Source organism: Scyliorhinus torazame, chromosome 7 (genome assembly GCF_047496885.1).
Source record: "Scyliorhinus torazame isolate Kashiwa2021f chromosome 7, sScyTor2.1, whole genome shotgun sequence".
NCBI classification, from domain to species: domain Eukaryota; kingdom Metazoa; phylum Chordata; class Chondrichthyes; order Carcharhiniformes; family Scyliorhinidae; genus Scyliorhinus; species Scyliorhinus torazame.
The window spans coordinates 71,299,844-71,314,310 of NC_092713.1; the positions used below are offsets into that span (position 1 = coordinate 71,299,844).

Genomic DNA, 14,467 nt, shown 5'->3' on the forward strand with positions numbered 1-14,467 from the left:
TGGTTCACTCGGGGCTAGATGCCAAAAATCGAGGGGTGGCGATCTTGGTGGGAAAGAAGGTGTCATTCGAGGTGTCGAGCATTGTGGCAGATAATGGCGGTAGGTACATAATGGTAAGTGGTAAGTTGCAGGGAGAGAGGGTGGTACTGGTCAATGTGTATGCTCCGAACTGGGACAATGTGGGTTTTATGCGGCGGATGTTGGGTCGGATCCAGACTTGGAAGTGGGGGGCCTGATAATGGGGGGAGACTTTAACACGGTGTTGGATCCGGTACTGGATCGCTCCAGGTCTAGGACTGGTAGGAAGCCAACGGCGGCTAGAGTGTTGAGGGGATTTATGGACCAAATGGGAGGGGTGGACCCTTGGAGATTTGCAAGGCCGGGGGCTAGGGAATTTTCATTCTTCTCGCATGTCCATAAGGCTTATTCTCGAATCTACTTTTTCATTTTGAGTAGGGCGTGATGGCGAGAATAGAGGATACCGAGTATTCGGCAATAGCCATTTCGGACCACGCGCCGCATTGGGTAGACTTGGAGATGGGGGAGGAGAGGGACCAGCGCCTGCTGTGGTGCTTGGAGGTGGGGCTGTTGGTGGACGAGGAGGTGAGCGGGGGGGAGAGGGAGAGGCTGGTGGGGGAGATGGTGAGGATAGACAGGAGGTATGTGGAAGAGCCTGAGGAAGGATTGTTGAGGAAGAGGTGCAGCCTCCAGGCCGAATTCGACCTAGTGTCCACCAGGAAGGCGGAGGTGCAGTGGAGGAAGGCCCAGGGGGCGGTCTACGAGTATGGGGAAAAGGCAAGCCGGGGTGCTGGGCGCATCAGCTTCGGAAGCGGGACGCAGCTAGGGAGATCGGGGGAGTTAAGGACAGGGGAGGGAGCGTGTGGTGCGGAGTGGGGTTGGCATCAATGGGGTCTTCAGGGACTTCTACGAGGAATTGTATCGATCCGAGCCCCCACGGGAGGAGGGAGGGAAGGGCCGTTTCCTGGACCAATTGAGGTTTCCAAAGATGGAAGAGGGACTGGTGGCGGGACTGGGGGCCCCGATTGGGCTGGAGGAGCTGATCAAAGGGATAGGAAGCATGCAGGCGGGGAAGACACCGGGGCCGGAAGGTTTCCCGGTCGAGTTCTATAAAAAATATATGGACCTGTTGGGCCCGCTGTTAGTTAGGACCTTTAATGAGGCAAGGGAGGGGGGGGCTTTACCCCGTCGATGTCCCGGGCACTGATCTCCTTGATCCTGAAGGGGACAAGGATCCCATGCAATGTGGGTCTTACAGACCGATTTCCTTGCTAAATGTAGATGCCAAGGTGCTGGCGAAGGTCTTAGCCACGAGGATTGAGGATTGTGTGCCGCAGATCATCCATGAAGACCGGACGGGGTTTGTGAAGAGGAGACAGTTGAACGCGAATGTGCGGAGGCTTTTTGAACGTTAATCATGATGCCGGCGAGGGAGGGGGAGGCGGAGATAGTGGTGGCGATGGACGCTGAGAAAGCCTTCGATAGGGTAGAGTGGGGGTACCTGTGGGAGGTGCTGAAGAGGTTCGGGTTTGGGGAGGGGTTTGTCAGGTGGGTTAGGCTGTTGTATGAGATCCCGATGGCGAGTGTGGCCACAAATAGGAGGAGGTCCGAGTACTTTCGGTTGCACCGAGGGACAAGACAGGGGTGTCCCCTGTCCCCCCTGCTCTTCGCACTGGCGATTGAACCCCTGGCCATGGTTCTGAGAGAGTCGAGGAACTGGAGGGGGTGGTGCGGGGTGGGGAGGAGCATAGGGTGTCGCTTTATACGGACGACCTGCTGCTGTATGTGGTGGACCCGGTGGGAGGAATGCCAGAGGTAATGAGGATCCTTAGGGAATTCGGGGACTTTTCGGGGGTACAATCTCAATATGGGGAAGAGCGAGCTGTTCGTAGTTCAGCTAGGGGACGAGGAGAGGGGGATTGGCGAGCTCCCACTAAAAAGGGCGGAGAGGAGCTTCAGATATTTGGGGGTCCAGGTGGCCAGGAGCTGGGGGGCCCTGCATAGACTTAATTTCACGAGGCTGGTGGAGCAAATGGAGGAGGAGTTCAAGAGGTGGGACGCGTTGCCGCTGTCCTTGGCGGGTAGGTGCAATCAATCAAATGACGGTGCTCGCAAGGTTTTTGTTCCTGTTTCCAGTGCCTTCCCCATGTTTATCCCAAAGGCTTTTTTCAGGCGGGTTAACAGGAGTATAATGGGGTTTGTATGGGTGCGAGGGACTCCGAGGGTGTTCCTGGAACGGAGTAGAGATAGGGGGGGGCTGGCGCTGCCCAACCTCTGTGGGTACTACTGGGCTGCCAATGCGACAATGGTGCGCAAGTGGGGTGATGGAGGGGGAGGAGGCTGCGTGGAAGAGGCTGGAGACAGCGTCCTGTGTGGGTACAAGTCTGGGGGCGCTGGCAAAGGCGCCGCTGCCGCTCCCTCCAAGGAGGTATACCACGAGCCCGGTGGTGGTGGCGGCCCTCAAAATCTGGGGGCAGTGGAGGCGCCATCGGGGGAAGTTGGGGCCTCGGCGTGGACCCCATTACGGGGGAACCACCGGTTCGCCCCAGGAAGAAAAGGTGGAGGGTTTTCGGGGTGGCACAGGGCAGGGATACGAAAGTTGGGGGACCTGTTTGTGGACGGCAAGTTCACGAGCTTGGGTGAGCTGGAGGAGAAGTATGGGCTCCCCCCGGGGAACACCTTCAGGTACTTGCAGGTAAGGGCATTTGCCAGACGGCAGGTGGTGAAATTCCGCGGCTACTGCCACACACAGTACAGGACAGGGTGCCCTCGGGGTGGGTGGGTGGAAGTGGGGAAGATCTTGGAAACTTACCAGGTGATGCAGGAGGAGGAGGAGGCCTCGGTGGTGGAGTTGAAAGGTAAGTGGGAGGAGGAGTTGGGAGAGGAGATCGAAGAGGGGACGTGAGCAGATGCCCTAGGGAGGGGTGAATTCTTCCTCTTTGTGCGCGAGGCTCGGCCTCATACAGTTTAAGGTGCTGCACAGGGCACACATGACCGGGACAAGGATGAGCCGGTTCTTTGAGCGGGGAGGACAGGTGTGTTAGGTGCTCAGGGAGCCCGGTAAATCACACCCATATGTTCTGGGCATGCCCAGCGCTGGAGGAATTTTGGAAGGGTGTAGCGAGGACGGTGTCGAGGATGGTAGGATCCAGGGTCAAACCGGGCTGGGGGCTCGCAATATTTGGGGTGGCAGAGGAGCCAGGGAGTGCAGGAGGCGAAAGAGGCCGGAATTCTGGCCTTTGCGTCCCTGGTAGCCCGGCAAAGGATTCTACTTCAGTGGATAGATGCGAGGCCCCCCAAGCGTGGAATCCTGGATCAGCGATATGGCAGGGGTTCATTAAATTGGAGAGGGTGAAATTCACCTTGAGAGGGTCGGTACAAGGGTTCTTGAGGCGGTGGCAACCGTTCTTAGACTTTCTGGCGCAACGATAGACATTGGTCAATGGCAGCAGCAGCTCGGGGGGAGGCGGGGATGTTTACTTTATTTTTGGTTCATGTTATTTACACTGGAGGGTCTGAGGGGGTGTATACACCTGCTGTCTTAAGTCAGGGTGTTAATGTTAATTTATTCTTTATGTACGGGGGGGGGGGGGGAGGGGTTTGGCGGTTGCTTTTTTAGATTGTGTTTTGTACTTAACCTTGTTGGGTTCTTTTTTTATTCTCATTTTGTTATTGATATTTTATGCAAACCTTTAATAAAAATTATTTAAAAAAACAAAAACCTGATTATTAGCCAGGGTAACTGAACTGAGCACCAAAACCAACTGAGCTCACAATCACCCCTTCGTTGACCTGATCTTTCTCCTATCACAATCCAGTTAAAATAACGCATATAGTTAGGGTGCAGAGATCTTAACAGGCAGTGGCAATGTGCACAGCCTGTTAAGATTACCGGAAGATTTGGGCCATATGAACTTACAAAATAGGAGACCTTTCAGGTTCACCCACTATGTCCCTCAAGAATCTATCTAACTCAGCCTTAAAAATATTTAACAACCCAGCCTCTCCTCCACCTCATTCTGGGGAAGAGAATTCCACAGACTATTGACCCTTTGAAAGATAAAATCCCCACCACCACCAATTCAATGCTGGGGATCTTTGAGGTGACAGCCCCATGTTTTACATGAATCGGATGGGAATAGAGGGATTCGGACCCAGGAAGTGTAGAAGATTGTAGTTTAGTCGGGCAGCATGGTCGGCACGGGCTTGGAGGGCCGAAGGGCCTGTTCCTGTGCTGTACATTTCTTTGTTCTTTGTTTCTTGCATTTAAATATTTTATTTGTAAAAAAGCTGGCTAGATTTGGGTAATTGAGATGTAACTGTGGTGACGGGGATGTTTCTTGACTATCTTTATGTGTCAGGGAAATGTTTTGTGACATTTTTCTTCAGTTGATTAAAGTGAAATGAAATACTTCTAAGCAGATTATAGCCTGCAAGACAACTAAATTGTATGGGCCAAAGCAGCTGTTTTTGTGTTTTCATCCTCATGTTCTTGCATTATTAATCCTTGATAACTGTTTGAAACAGCTATGAGTAATGTCAACTGTAATATTTGTAGTGTTGTAGCATTACAAGTGGGTTCTGATGTTGCATTCAGTAATGTGCAATCCTTTTTCTTTGTCCCTAGCTTGGTGCTGTTTGACTTATTTGTCAATATTGTGGCTCACAATTTAGCTGAACCTGCTTATGAGGCTGATGTTGCACAATTAGAGTATAAATTAGTGGCTGAAGAGCATGGACTAATTGTCAAAGTGAAAGGATTTAACCACAAACTTGGGGTAAGGAGATGTCAATTTGAATTCCTTTATACTACTTGCTGTACTATATACTTAGAATAAAATAATTTTGTGTTCCAGCTAGCATTTAAATATATATATTTTAAGCCTTTCTTTCCATTTTCTCTGGTAAATCCTTTTTCTGATTAAATTAATATTAGGAAATGGAATGCTTTCGTATTTCAGTCACCATCAAGCATTTCTTCTAAGTATAGGGTTGATGCAGTGAGTGCCCCCTCTGATGTACCTCAGCTTACCCTTGGAGCGCGATTTACAGTGGAATTGTGATTTTTTTTTTGTTGTTGTTTTCTAATGCCTAAACATGCTTTGGCTTTTCTAAAAATATTATTTTCCATGGGAAACTAGAATGCTGAATCAGGACACAATTAAGGTATAGAAAATGGTGGTACAGAGAAAGCTTTATGGAACGCAAAGTGGCTACTGGGTTTATTGTGTTTGTTCTGGCAGTTCAATGCTTATCGCACTGGTTGGTGTATTCTCTTTGCAGCTTTGTCTTGCACTGGTTCAAATTTTTGTTCAATTTTCTTTTAAAACGTGCCTGATCTCTGAACCCCTTTCCTGTTTCTGAATGGATCTTATTAAAGACTCTTGAACTAGATCAAAATCTTCCTCTAATTTGTCCATCAACATTTTAATGATTTTTTAAAAATCTTCTAATTCTCTGCTTTTTCAGATCAGGGGAAAATAGTCCTAGTATTTAAAGTTTTTGTCATAACTATAGTTTCTGGTTCCTGGGTTTAAACTGGTGAACCTATGCCGTACGCTTTCTATAGTGTATAGCATGTGTGTGTGGAGTCTGCACGTTCTCCCCCTGTCTGCGTGGGTTTCCTCCGGATGCTCTGGCTTCCTCTCACAGTCCAAAGATGTGCAGGTTAGGTGGAATGGCCATCTAAATTCCCCTTAGTGTCCAAAAAACGTTAGGTTGGGGTTACTGCGATAGGGTGGAGATGTGGCCTTGAGTAGGGTGCTAGTGCAGACTCGATGGGCTGAATGGCCTCTTTCTGCACTGTAAATTCTATGATTCTATAGCTTTAATTTCCTGTCTTTAATTGGTTGCCCAAAGCTGCACAAAATGTTCTTGCTATGGCTTAATCAATCTTTTCTATAAATCAGCCATAACTTCTTTTTTTCCCTTTACTTTATTTTCCACTTTTATATCACCTAAATGCTAGCGAGACGAGGAATAGGGAGAGAAAGGAGTTGAACACGTGGCTACAGGGATGGTGCAGGAGGAATGGTTTCAGATTTCTGGATAATTGGGGCTCATTCTGGGGTCGGTGGCACCTCAACAAACGGGATAGTCTACACCTGGACCAGAGGGGTACCAATATCCTGGGGGGGAAATTTGCTAATGCTCTTCGGGAGGGTTTAAACTAGTTCAGCAGGGGCTTGGGAACCTGAATTGTAGCTCCAGTATACAGGAGGTTGAGAGTAGTGAGGTCATGAGTAAGGTTTTAAAGTTGCAGGAGTGTTCCGGCAGGCAGGAAGGTGGTTTAAAGTGTGTCTTCTTCAATGCCAGGAGCATCCGGAATAAGGTGGATGAACTTGCGGCATGGGTTGGTACCTGGGACTTCGATGTTGTGGCCATTTCGGAGACATGGATAGAGCAGGGACAGGAATGGTTGTTGCAGGTGCCGGGGTTTAGATATTTCAGTAAGCTCAGGGAAGGTGGTAAAAGAGGGGGAGGGGTGGCATTGTTTGTCAAGGACAATATTACGGTGGCAGAAAGGACGTTTGATGAGGACTCGTCTACTGAGTTAGTATGGGCTGAGGTTAGATACCGGAAAGGAGAGGTCACCCTGTTAGGGGTTTTCTATAGGTATCCGAAAAGTTCCAAAACTCTGGTGCGGCCGCATTTGGAGTATTGCGTGCAATTCTGGTCGCCGCATTATAGGAAGGATGTGGATGCATTGGAAAGGGTGCAGAGGAGATTTACCAGAATGTTGCCTGGTATGGAGGGAAGATCTTATGAGGGAAGGCTGAGGGACTTGAGGCTGTTTTCGGCAGATAGAAGAGGTTAAGAGGTGACTTAATTGAGGCATACAAGATGATCAGAGGATTAGATAGGGTGGACAGTGAGAGCATTTTTCCTTAGATGGTGATGTCTAGCACGAGGGGACATAACTTTAAGTTGAGGGGAGATAGATATAGGACAGATGTCAGCGGTAGGTTCTTTAATCAGAGAGTAGTAAGGGTGTGGAATATCCTGCCTGCAACAGTAGTGGACTCGACAACACTAATGGCATTCAAATGGTCATTGGATAGACATGGACGATAAGGGAATAGTGTAGATGGGCTTTAGAGTGGTTTCACAGGTCGGCGCAACATCGAGGGCCGAAGGGCCTGTACTGCGCTGTAATGTTCTATGTTCTAAAATGCTGCTAACATTTTTCGAACTGTTCCTTTCATGGAATTATGTATTTGAACTCTATTCATTCCCCTCAATGTCTTCTCTTTGAGTATATATTCATATTTACTATTTTTCCTCTGAAAATGTATCTCCTTGCTCTTTTCCGCTACAAATTGAATCCACCACATGCTTGCCTATTCCATGAACCTGTCTGTGTGTTCCTGAAGTCTTTTACAGTCTTCCTCTGTTCATCAAATCCTTCATGTTTGCAAATAAATATCAAAAAACACAGATAATAGAAATCTGAAACAAAAACAAAGAATCTGAAACATAACAGGTCAAAAGGCCTCTGTGGAGAAAATGATGAATTAACATTTTGTTTTTTTAATGTCATTGCCAAATTTTGAGATGGTGCACTTCGTGCCCAAAATCATGTCATCTCTTCATACAGAGAATAAAATTTGACCCAGTATTAATAACTCAAAACCTTTCTCCACTCCAATTAATACTCCCAATTTGCTCTAAATCTTTGGTTTTTTGTCTACCATTAACATTTTTTATCCATATTGTTACATTTTTTTATAAACCTGAATTTTTCTAGCAAGTTTCTTATGCAATACCTTATTGAGTCTTTTCTGAAAATTTGTATATATCACATCTATCATTCACATTAAATAAAACCAATTTGAATGGGACCCTCATTCAAGAATGACATGCTTTTAACTGCCATGCTGGTTGTTCTTGATTATTTTGTGAATTTTTAAATGTTAGCTAACTTTATGGAGTCATAGAGTCATTTTCAACACAAGGAGGCCACTTGGCCCATCAAGTCCATTCCGACTCTCCATGCAGCAATCTGGTTAGTCCAACTCCCTTAATTGGTCCTTAAGCCCTGCAAGTTTATTTCCTTCCAGTGCCTGTACAGTATCCTTCTGAAGTTATGAATTATTTCTGCATCTACTACCTTCATGGGCAAGAAGTTCCAGGTTATTACCACGTGTTGTGTTTATAAAAAAAAACCTCCCATTCCTCTTGCATCTCCTGCCTAAAATCTTAAAATTGCGTTCCATGGTCGTTGTATCATCAGCTAATCTAGGTTTGTCGTAACCTTGTACACCTCCAACAGATCTCCGCTAAATTTTTTTTTGCTGCAAGGAGAACAAGCCCAGCCATTCCAACCTTTCTTTAATTGAAATCCATTCTACCAAACTTTCTACTACATCTCTTTTGCACCTCTCCAGGATCTTCACATCTTTCCTAAAGTATGGTGACAAAGACTGGACGTAGACCCTGGTTGGGGCATACCCAGAGCTTTTTTAAGGGTTAGCACGACTTCCCTTCCTCTATTTATAAAGCCAAGATCCCATATTCTTTGCTAAGCACTCTCTCAATATGTCCTGTCGCATTCAAAGATTGATATACTTGCACTCCAGGTTCCTCTGTTCCTGCACATTCTTTAGAATTGCCTCTTTCCATCTCATCTTCCAATATGCACCACCACAAACTTCTCGGTATTAAATTTAAACTGCCCCTTGTCTGCCCATTCTCCTTGCCTATCTGTGTCATGTTACAGGCAATTTGTATCCTCCTCACTGTTCCGTGAACACCACTCTAAACCAACCCTTGCAGTCTTAAAAACAACCATCTCATAGAGTCATATAATGAGGAAGAGGCCCTTCGACCCATTGTGTCTTCACTGACAAAACTACATTAAATCTACCCTAATCTCACATTCCAGCACTTGGCCTATACCCTTGAAAATACGTTTCATGTGCTCGTCCACATACTTTTTAAAAGTTGTGAAGTTTCCTGCCTCTACTACCCTTCCAGGTAGTGCAATCCAGACTCCTATCACCCTCTAGGTAGAAAAACATTTTCCTCAAATCCCTCTAAACCCCTCCTGCTCCTCATCTTCAAGTTATGGTCCCTTATTAACTACTCTTCAATTAAGAATAGCAGCTGTCTCAAATGCTTCCTCCCAGGCAACATCCTGATGAATCTCCTCTGCACTCTCTCCAGTGCAATCGCATCCTTCCTATAGTGAGAACTGCACACACCACTCCATAAACACCTTCAACTCCTTCGCTATCGCCGACACTCCCGGGCCTCTAACTCGACCGATCTAACCTTGGGTCCAAAACCGTATTGAAATCTCTTTCTCTCTCCTCCCCCGCCCCCCCAACCACCACTGATCAACCATAGCCCCTCCTGGGCTAGCCTCCAACCCGCACCGCCTCCAGCCCGCCCTCGGGCACCCACAGTCCCACTGTCATTGACCCTCCCCTGTAAGCAGTTTTCCCCCCACCCCCACCAAATAATAACAGCCCCAACCCCCATCAACACACTGACCACCTGCTCAACCCCCCCCCCCCCCAACTATGCTTCCGTGAACTAGCCCACCCAGCTAGCCTGTTAGCCCCTGCCCATGGCGCCTGGTATCCTACTACCCACTGATTTTCTCCCCCCTCCCCCTCCCTCAAGCATTATCCCAGTGCAAACTTAACAACACCCACCCAACACAAAGAAAAGAGCATCCCCCCACATCCCCCACAAGAACAAACACAGAGCAATGATCCCAAACACCATACAAAAACCAACCCAAAGGAACAGAAAACAAACATCTCTTCAAAAGTTCAGTGTCCTCCTTCTCTTGCCATTCCATTGTCCCAGACAAATTCCATTGCCTCCTCTGGCGACTCAAAGTACAGCTCCCGATCCTTCTAGGTCACCCAAAGGCACACCTGGTACAGCATGCCAAATTTCACCCCTTTTTTAAAGAGGGCTGCCTTCACCCTGTTGAAGCTCGCTCTCGTCTTGGTCAGCTCTGCACCCAGGTCCTGGTACACACGCAGCTCATTGCCCTCCCAGGTACAGTCTGCCTGGCCCACCTCAGGATCCGCTCCTTGTCCAGGAACTGGTGCAGGTGCACCACCATCGCCCTTAGCGGCGCATTCCCCTGCTGCTTCCACATCAGCGCTCTGAGCGTCCGGTCCACTTCCAAGTGCTGAACAAATGCCCCTTCTCCCAGCAGCGTCCGCTCCCTCGCTGCTCTGTGGCAGTCCCACGATCCTCAAATTTTGCCTGTGAGACTGTCTCCACTTTCTCTTGCAACCGCCTCTGATGATCCTGCATCATCCCCATCTCCTCTGCAATCAAGGCAAGCTGCTCCTCATGTTCCCCTGCCGCCCCCTTCACCTTCTGGATCACCTGGCACTGGGTCTCCAGCCTCATCTCCAGGCGGTCAATCCCCACCTTTATCGGGTACACCACCCTATCCAGGTCCTCCAAATTCTCCTTCCTCTGCTGGGTGAACTTCTTGTTCGGGAAGCCCACCAGCTGCTCCGTCGACCATTGAGAGGGCGGGGCCAGTTCCTGACCTTTTGCCATTTTCACCTGTGTCGCTGGCATAAGTCCAGCAATCCCCAATGCTGGTTAGGCCACATTTGGAATACTGTGTCCAATTCTGGTCACCACACTACCATAAGGACATGCAGGCTTTGGAGGGAGTACAGAAAAAGTTTACCAGGATATTGCCTGGTATGGAGGGTATTGGCTATGACAAGAGATTCAATAAACTGTGATTGTTCTGGAGAGATGGAGACTGAGGGGCAACCTGATAGAAGTTTATAAAATTATGAGGGGTATAGATAGGGCGAACAGTTGGAGACTTTTTCCCAGGGCGGAAATTACAATTACAAGGGGGCACAAGTTCAAGGGGGGTGGGTTCAGTGGTGATGTGCGGGGGAAGTTTTTTTTTACCGAGGGTGGTGTGGTCTGGAATGCACTGTCAAGTGAGGTGGTTGAGGCCGATACGTTCGCGACCTTTTAAGACTTATCTGGATAGACACATGAACAGACCTGGTATAGAAGGATACAGGCGTTTGGTCTAGATAGGACACGTGATCGGAGCAGGCTTGGAGGGCAAAAGTGCCTGTTCCTGTACTGTATTGTTCTTTGTTCGTATACTTGGAATATGGTCTTTCAGAGTTTGGAGCCTTGATCTTCGCTGACGCAATTTGTAAGCTCCTGGACTGAAGTTGGATGAGTATCTTCCCATAAGGGAAAGAAACGGAATAGAGTACTGTGTGCTTTCTGGCATTTGGGTAAAGAAGGAAGTGTTCTGAAAAATTACAGAAATGGGAAAGATGTTTTCTGAATAACCTTCACTTTAATATGCAAATGATGAAAAGCAGTTTATAGCAATAACTTTAAGATTTTTTATTTTTCCAATTAAGGGGCAATTTAGCGTGGCCAATCTACCTACCCTGCACATCTTTATGTTGTGATTGTGAAACCCAGGCAGACACGGGGAGAATGTGCAAACTCCACACAGAAAGTGACCCAGGGCTGGTTTTGAACCCGGGTCCTTGATGCTGCGAGGCAGTAGTGCTAACTACTTTGCCACCATGCTGCCCAATAGCAATAACAAATGTGGATAAGTTGTCTTTCCAGTATTCAGTTGATGTGTGTTTTGCTAAATTTTAAATTTGAAACATTTAAACAACTTTTGTTTTTCTCCAGCTTCTGTTTACACTTATCATTGATCATCTGGCTGAGTTTACAACTACCCCAGAAGTATTTGGGATGATTGTGGAACAATTAAAAAAAAGTTACTACAATATTCTAATCAAACCTGAAAAACTGGGAAAGTAAGTAAAGAATTCATGACCATTTTATCAACACTGGGTCAGTATATGAGCTTAGACAAGGGTCACCTTTGACTTTTTTGTCATATAATTTAATTTCTTTTATTTGATAACTTGATTGGTTGCTTTCACTGTTTCAGCCTGCAAAATCACTTATGACACCTAATAAATAGGTATAGATCTGCCGCTTGTGTCATAACTAAGTGTTGGGCAAATAGTTTCAGATCATTGCATTTTTCTGAATAAAGTTGGTGGTCACATTGGGAAACTGCAGGTATCACTTGAGTGTTTGCTAAAACAAAATCGGCCATTTTTCTGTCACTTTATCTGCTGCTTCCCAGGTCTAATACAGCCTTAAGGCACTAGTCTGCTGGGATACTGTCCATTTGCTCTAAAAACATTCAGGACACAGTAGCCTGCTTAATCAGCAGCTCGCCATAAAACATTAATTCCCTCCACCACTGGGGTACTGTGGTAGCAGTGTGGGCCATACAGCAACTTGCTCAGCCTCCTTCGACAACACCTTAATCACCTAGAATGATAAAGATAGCAGATGCATGGGTCTACCACCACTTGTTCCTCTCCAAGTCGTACCCCATTCTGACTTGGAACTATATCATTTTTTCTTCAATATCACTGGGTCAAATTCCTCAAACTCCCTGCCTAATGACACTTGGTATACCTATACCACATAGAACATAGAGTGCAGAAGGAGGACATTTCGGTCCATCGAGTCTGCACCGACCCACTTAAGCCCTCACTTCCACCCTATCCCCGTAACCCAATAACCCCTCCTAACCTTTTTGGTCACTAAGGGCAATTTATCAAGGCCAATCCACCTTACCTGCACCTCTTTGGTCTGTGGGAGGAAACTGGAGCAGCCGGAGGAAACCCACACAGACACGGGGAGAACGTGCAGACTCCACACAGACAGTGACCCAGCAGGGAATCGACCCTGGCGCTGTGAAGCCACAGTGCTATCCACTTGTGCTACCCAAAAAACATGACTGATAGCTCATCACCACCTTCTCTAGGACAATTAGGGATGGGCAACAACCTTGCCAGTGATGCTCACATCCCATGAACAAGTAAAACAAAAGGGCGCATTGGGTAATAATGAGGGTTTGACTTTCATGATCCTCATCCTCTTCACCATGCCTAACCTTTTTTTAAAAAAATGTACTTTATTCCAAACATGTGAAACAGCAGCAAATAAAATGCGCACTCCACAAAATCACAGTCCACAGTTTGCACAAACCGCAACCGCCCCCCCCCCGCGCTGAACAATTCCTCAAACAGGGTCATGAACTACCCCCGGCACATCTCGAAACCCTCAGTTCACCCCCCCCCCCCCCCCCCCCCCCCTCACCCCACCCCCCCCCCCCCCCCCCCCTCAACTCAAAACTTAAAACTTAATCTTCTCCAACCAGAGAAAGTCGTACAAGTCCCCAGCCAGGCACCACCCCAGAGGCATATGCGACCTTCCAATTTAAACAGGATCCTTCATCAGGCAATTAGAGGTGAAGGCCACAACATCGGCCCCTTCCCCTCCAGAAGCTCTAGCACTTTCGATACCCCAAAAAACCGCTACCATTGGATCCGGCCTGACCTCCACCTCACTATCTTAGTTAGCATCCCAAACACTGCCTCACAGTATCTCTCCAGCTTCTTGCAATCCCAGAACATATGCACATGATTCGCTGGCCTCCGCCCACACTTCTTGCACTACTCGGCCACTGTGAAGCCACAGTGCTAATCACTTGTGCTACCGTGCTGCCCATAATTGCAGAGGGAGATGATTGATATCAGAGGAATGCAGTCGGGGAAAGCTTTGTAAACTCCTCTCATTCGTACGTGCACTTGCCACTGGGGATACATACAAAAGACGGGCTAAACCCAAACTTACCCAAAACTTCAAATATGTACCTCCACACCACCTGATCGTAGGTCTTCTCCGCATCCATAGAAACAATTACCTCCAACACCTGCCCCCTGACTGAGTCATAACCACATTTAACACCTTGCTGATATTGCTAGAGAGTTGCCTGCATTTTACAAACTCTGTTTGATCCTCAGGGACCACCCCTGGCACACAAACTTCCATCCTCACCGCCAACAACGTAGCCAGTACTTTCACATCTGTATTCAACAGCAAATTGGACCTGTATGACCTACAATCCAGCCGATCCTTCCCCTTCGGAATTAGCGTAATCAACGCCTGTGTCAACATCTCTGCAACTCCCCCTTCTCCAACACCTCACTAGATATCCCCAACAAATGAGACCAACTCTGCCACAAACGCCTTATAAAACTCCGCTGGGAAGCCGTCTGATCCCAGGGCTTTCCCTGACTGCATTCCTCTGATATTATCAATCATCTCCCTCAACCATAGTGGCTCCTCCAATGCCTACCTCCTCTCTTCCTCCAAGCTTGGGAGCTCCAACACGTCCAATAACTGCCCTATATCCCCTTTCCTCGCCAGTCGGCCCAGTCCTATACAGCTTCTCATATTACCCCTTGAACACCTCGTTTATCCTCCCCAGCTCTGACACCACATCCCCACTCTCTGTCTGCATCCTTAAAACTTTCCTTGATATCGCCTGCCCCCGCAGCGGATGGGCCATAAGGCTCCCCTTCTCTCCGTACTCGTACTGTAC

The 14,467-nt window shown here is 47.7% G+C and overlaps 1 protein-coding gene across 1 annotated transcript in view; it reads left to right on the plus strand.

Annotated features, from left to right (window-relative positions):
- nrd1a (nardilysin a (N-arginine dibasic convertase)) overlaps nt 1–14,467 on the plus strand; it is a 212,722-nt gene that overhangs the window by 132,309 nt on the left and 65,946 nt on the right. The window contains exons 20-21 of the mRNA XM_072510894.1: nt 4,646–4,796; nt 11,686–11,813. Coding sequence (XP_072366995.1) covers nt 4,646–4,796; nt 11,686–11,813 — 279 coding nt within the window. The remainder of the gene's footprint in view (nt 1–4,645; nt 4,797–11,685; nt 11,814–14,467) is intronic.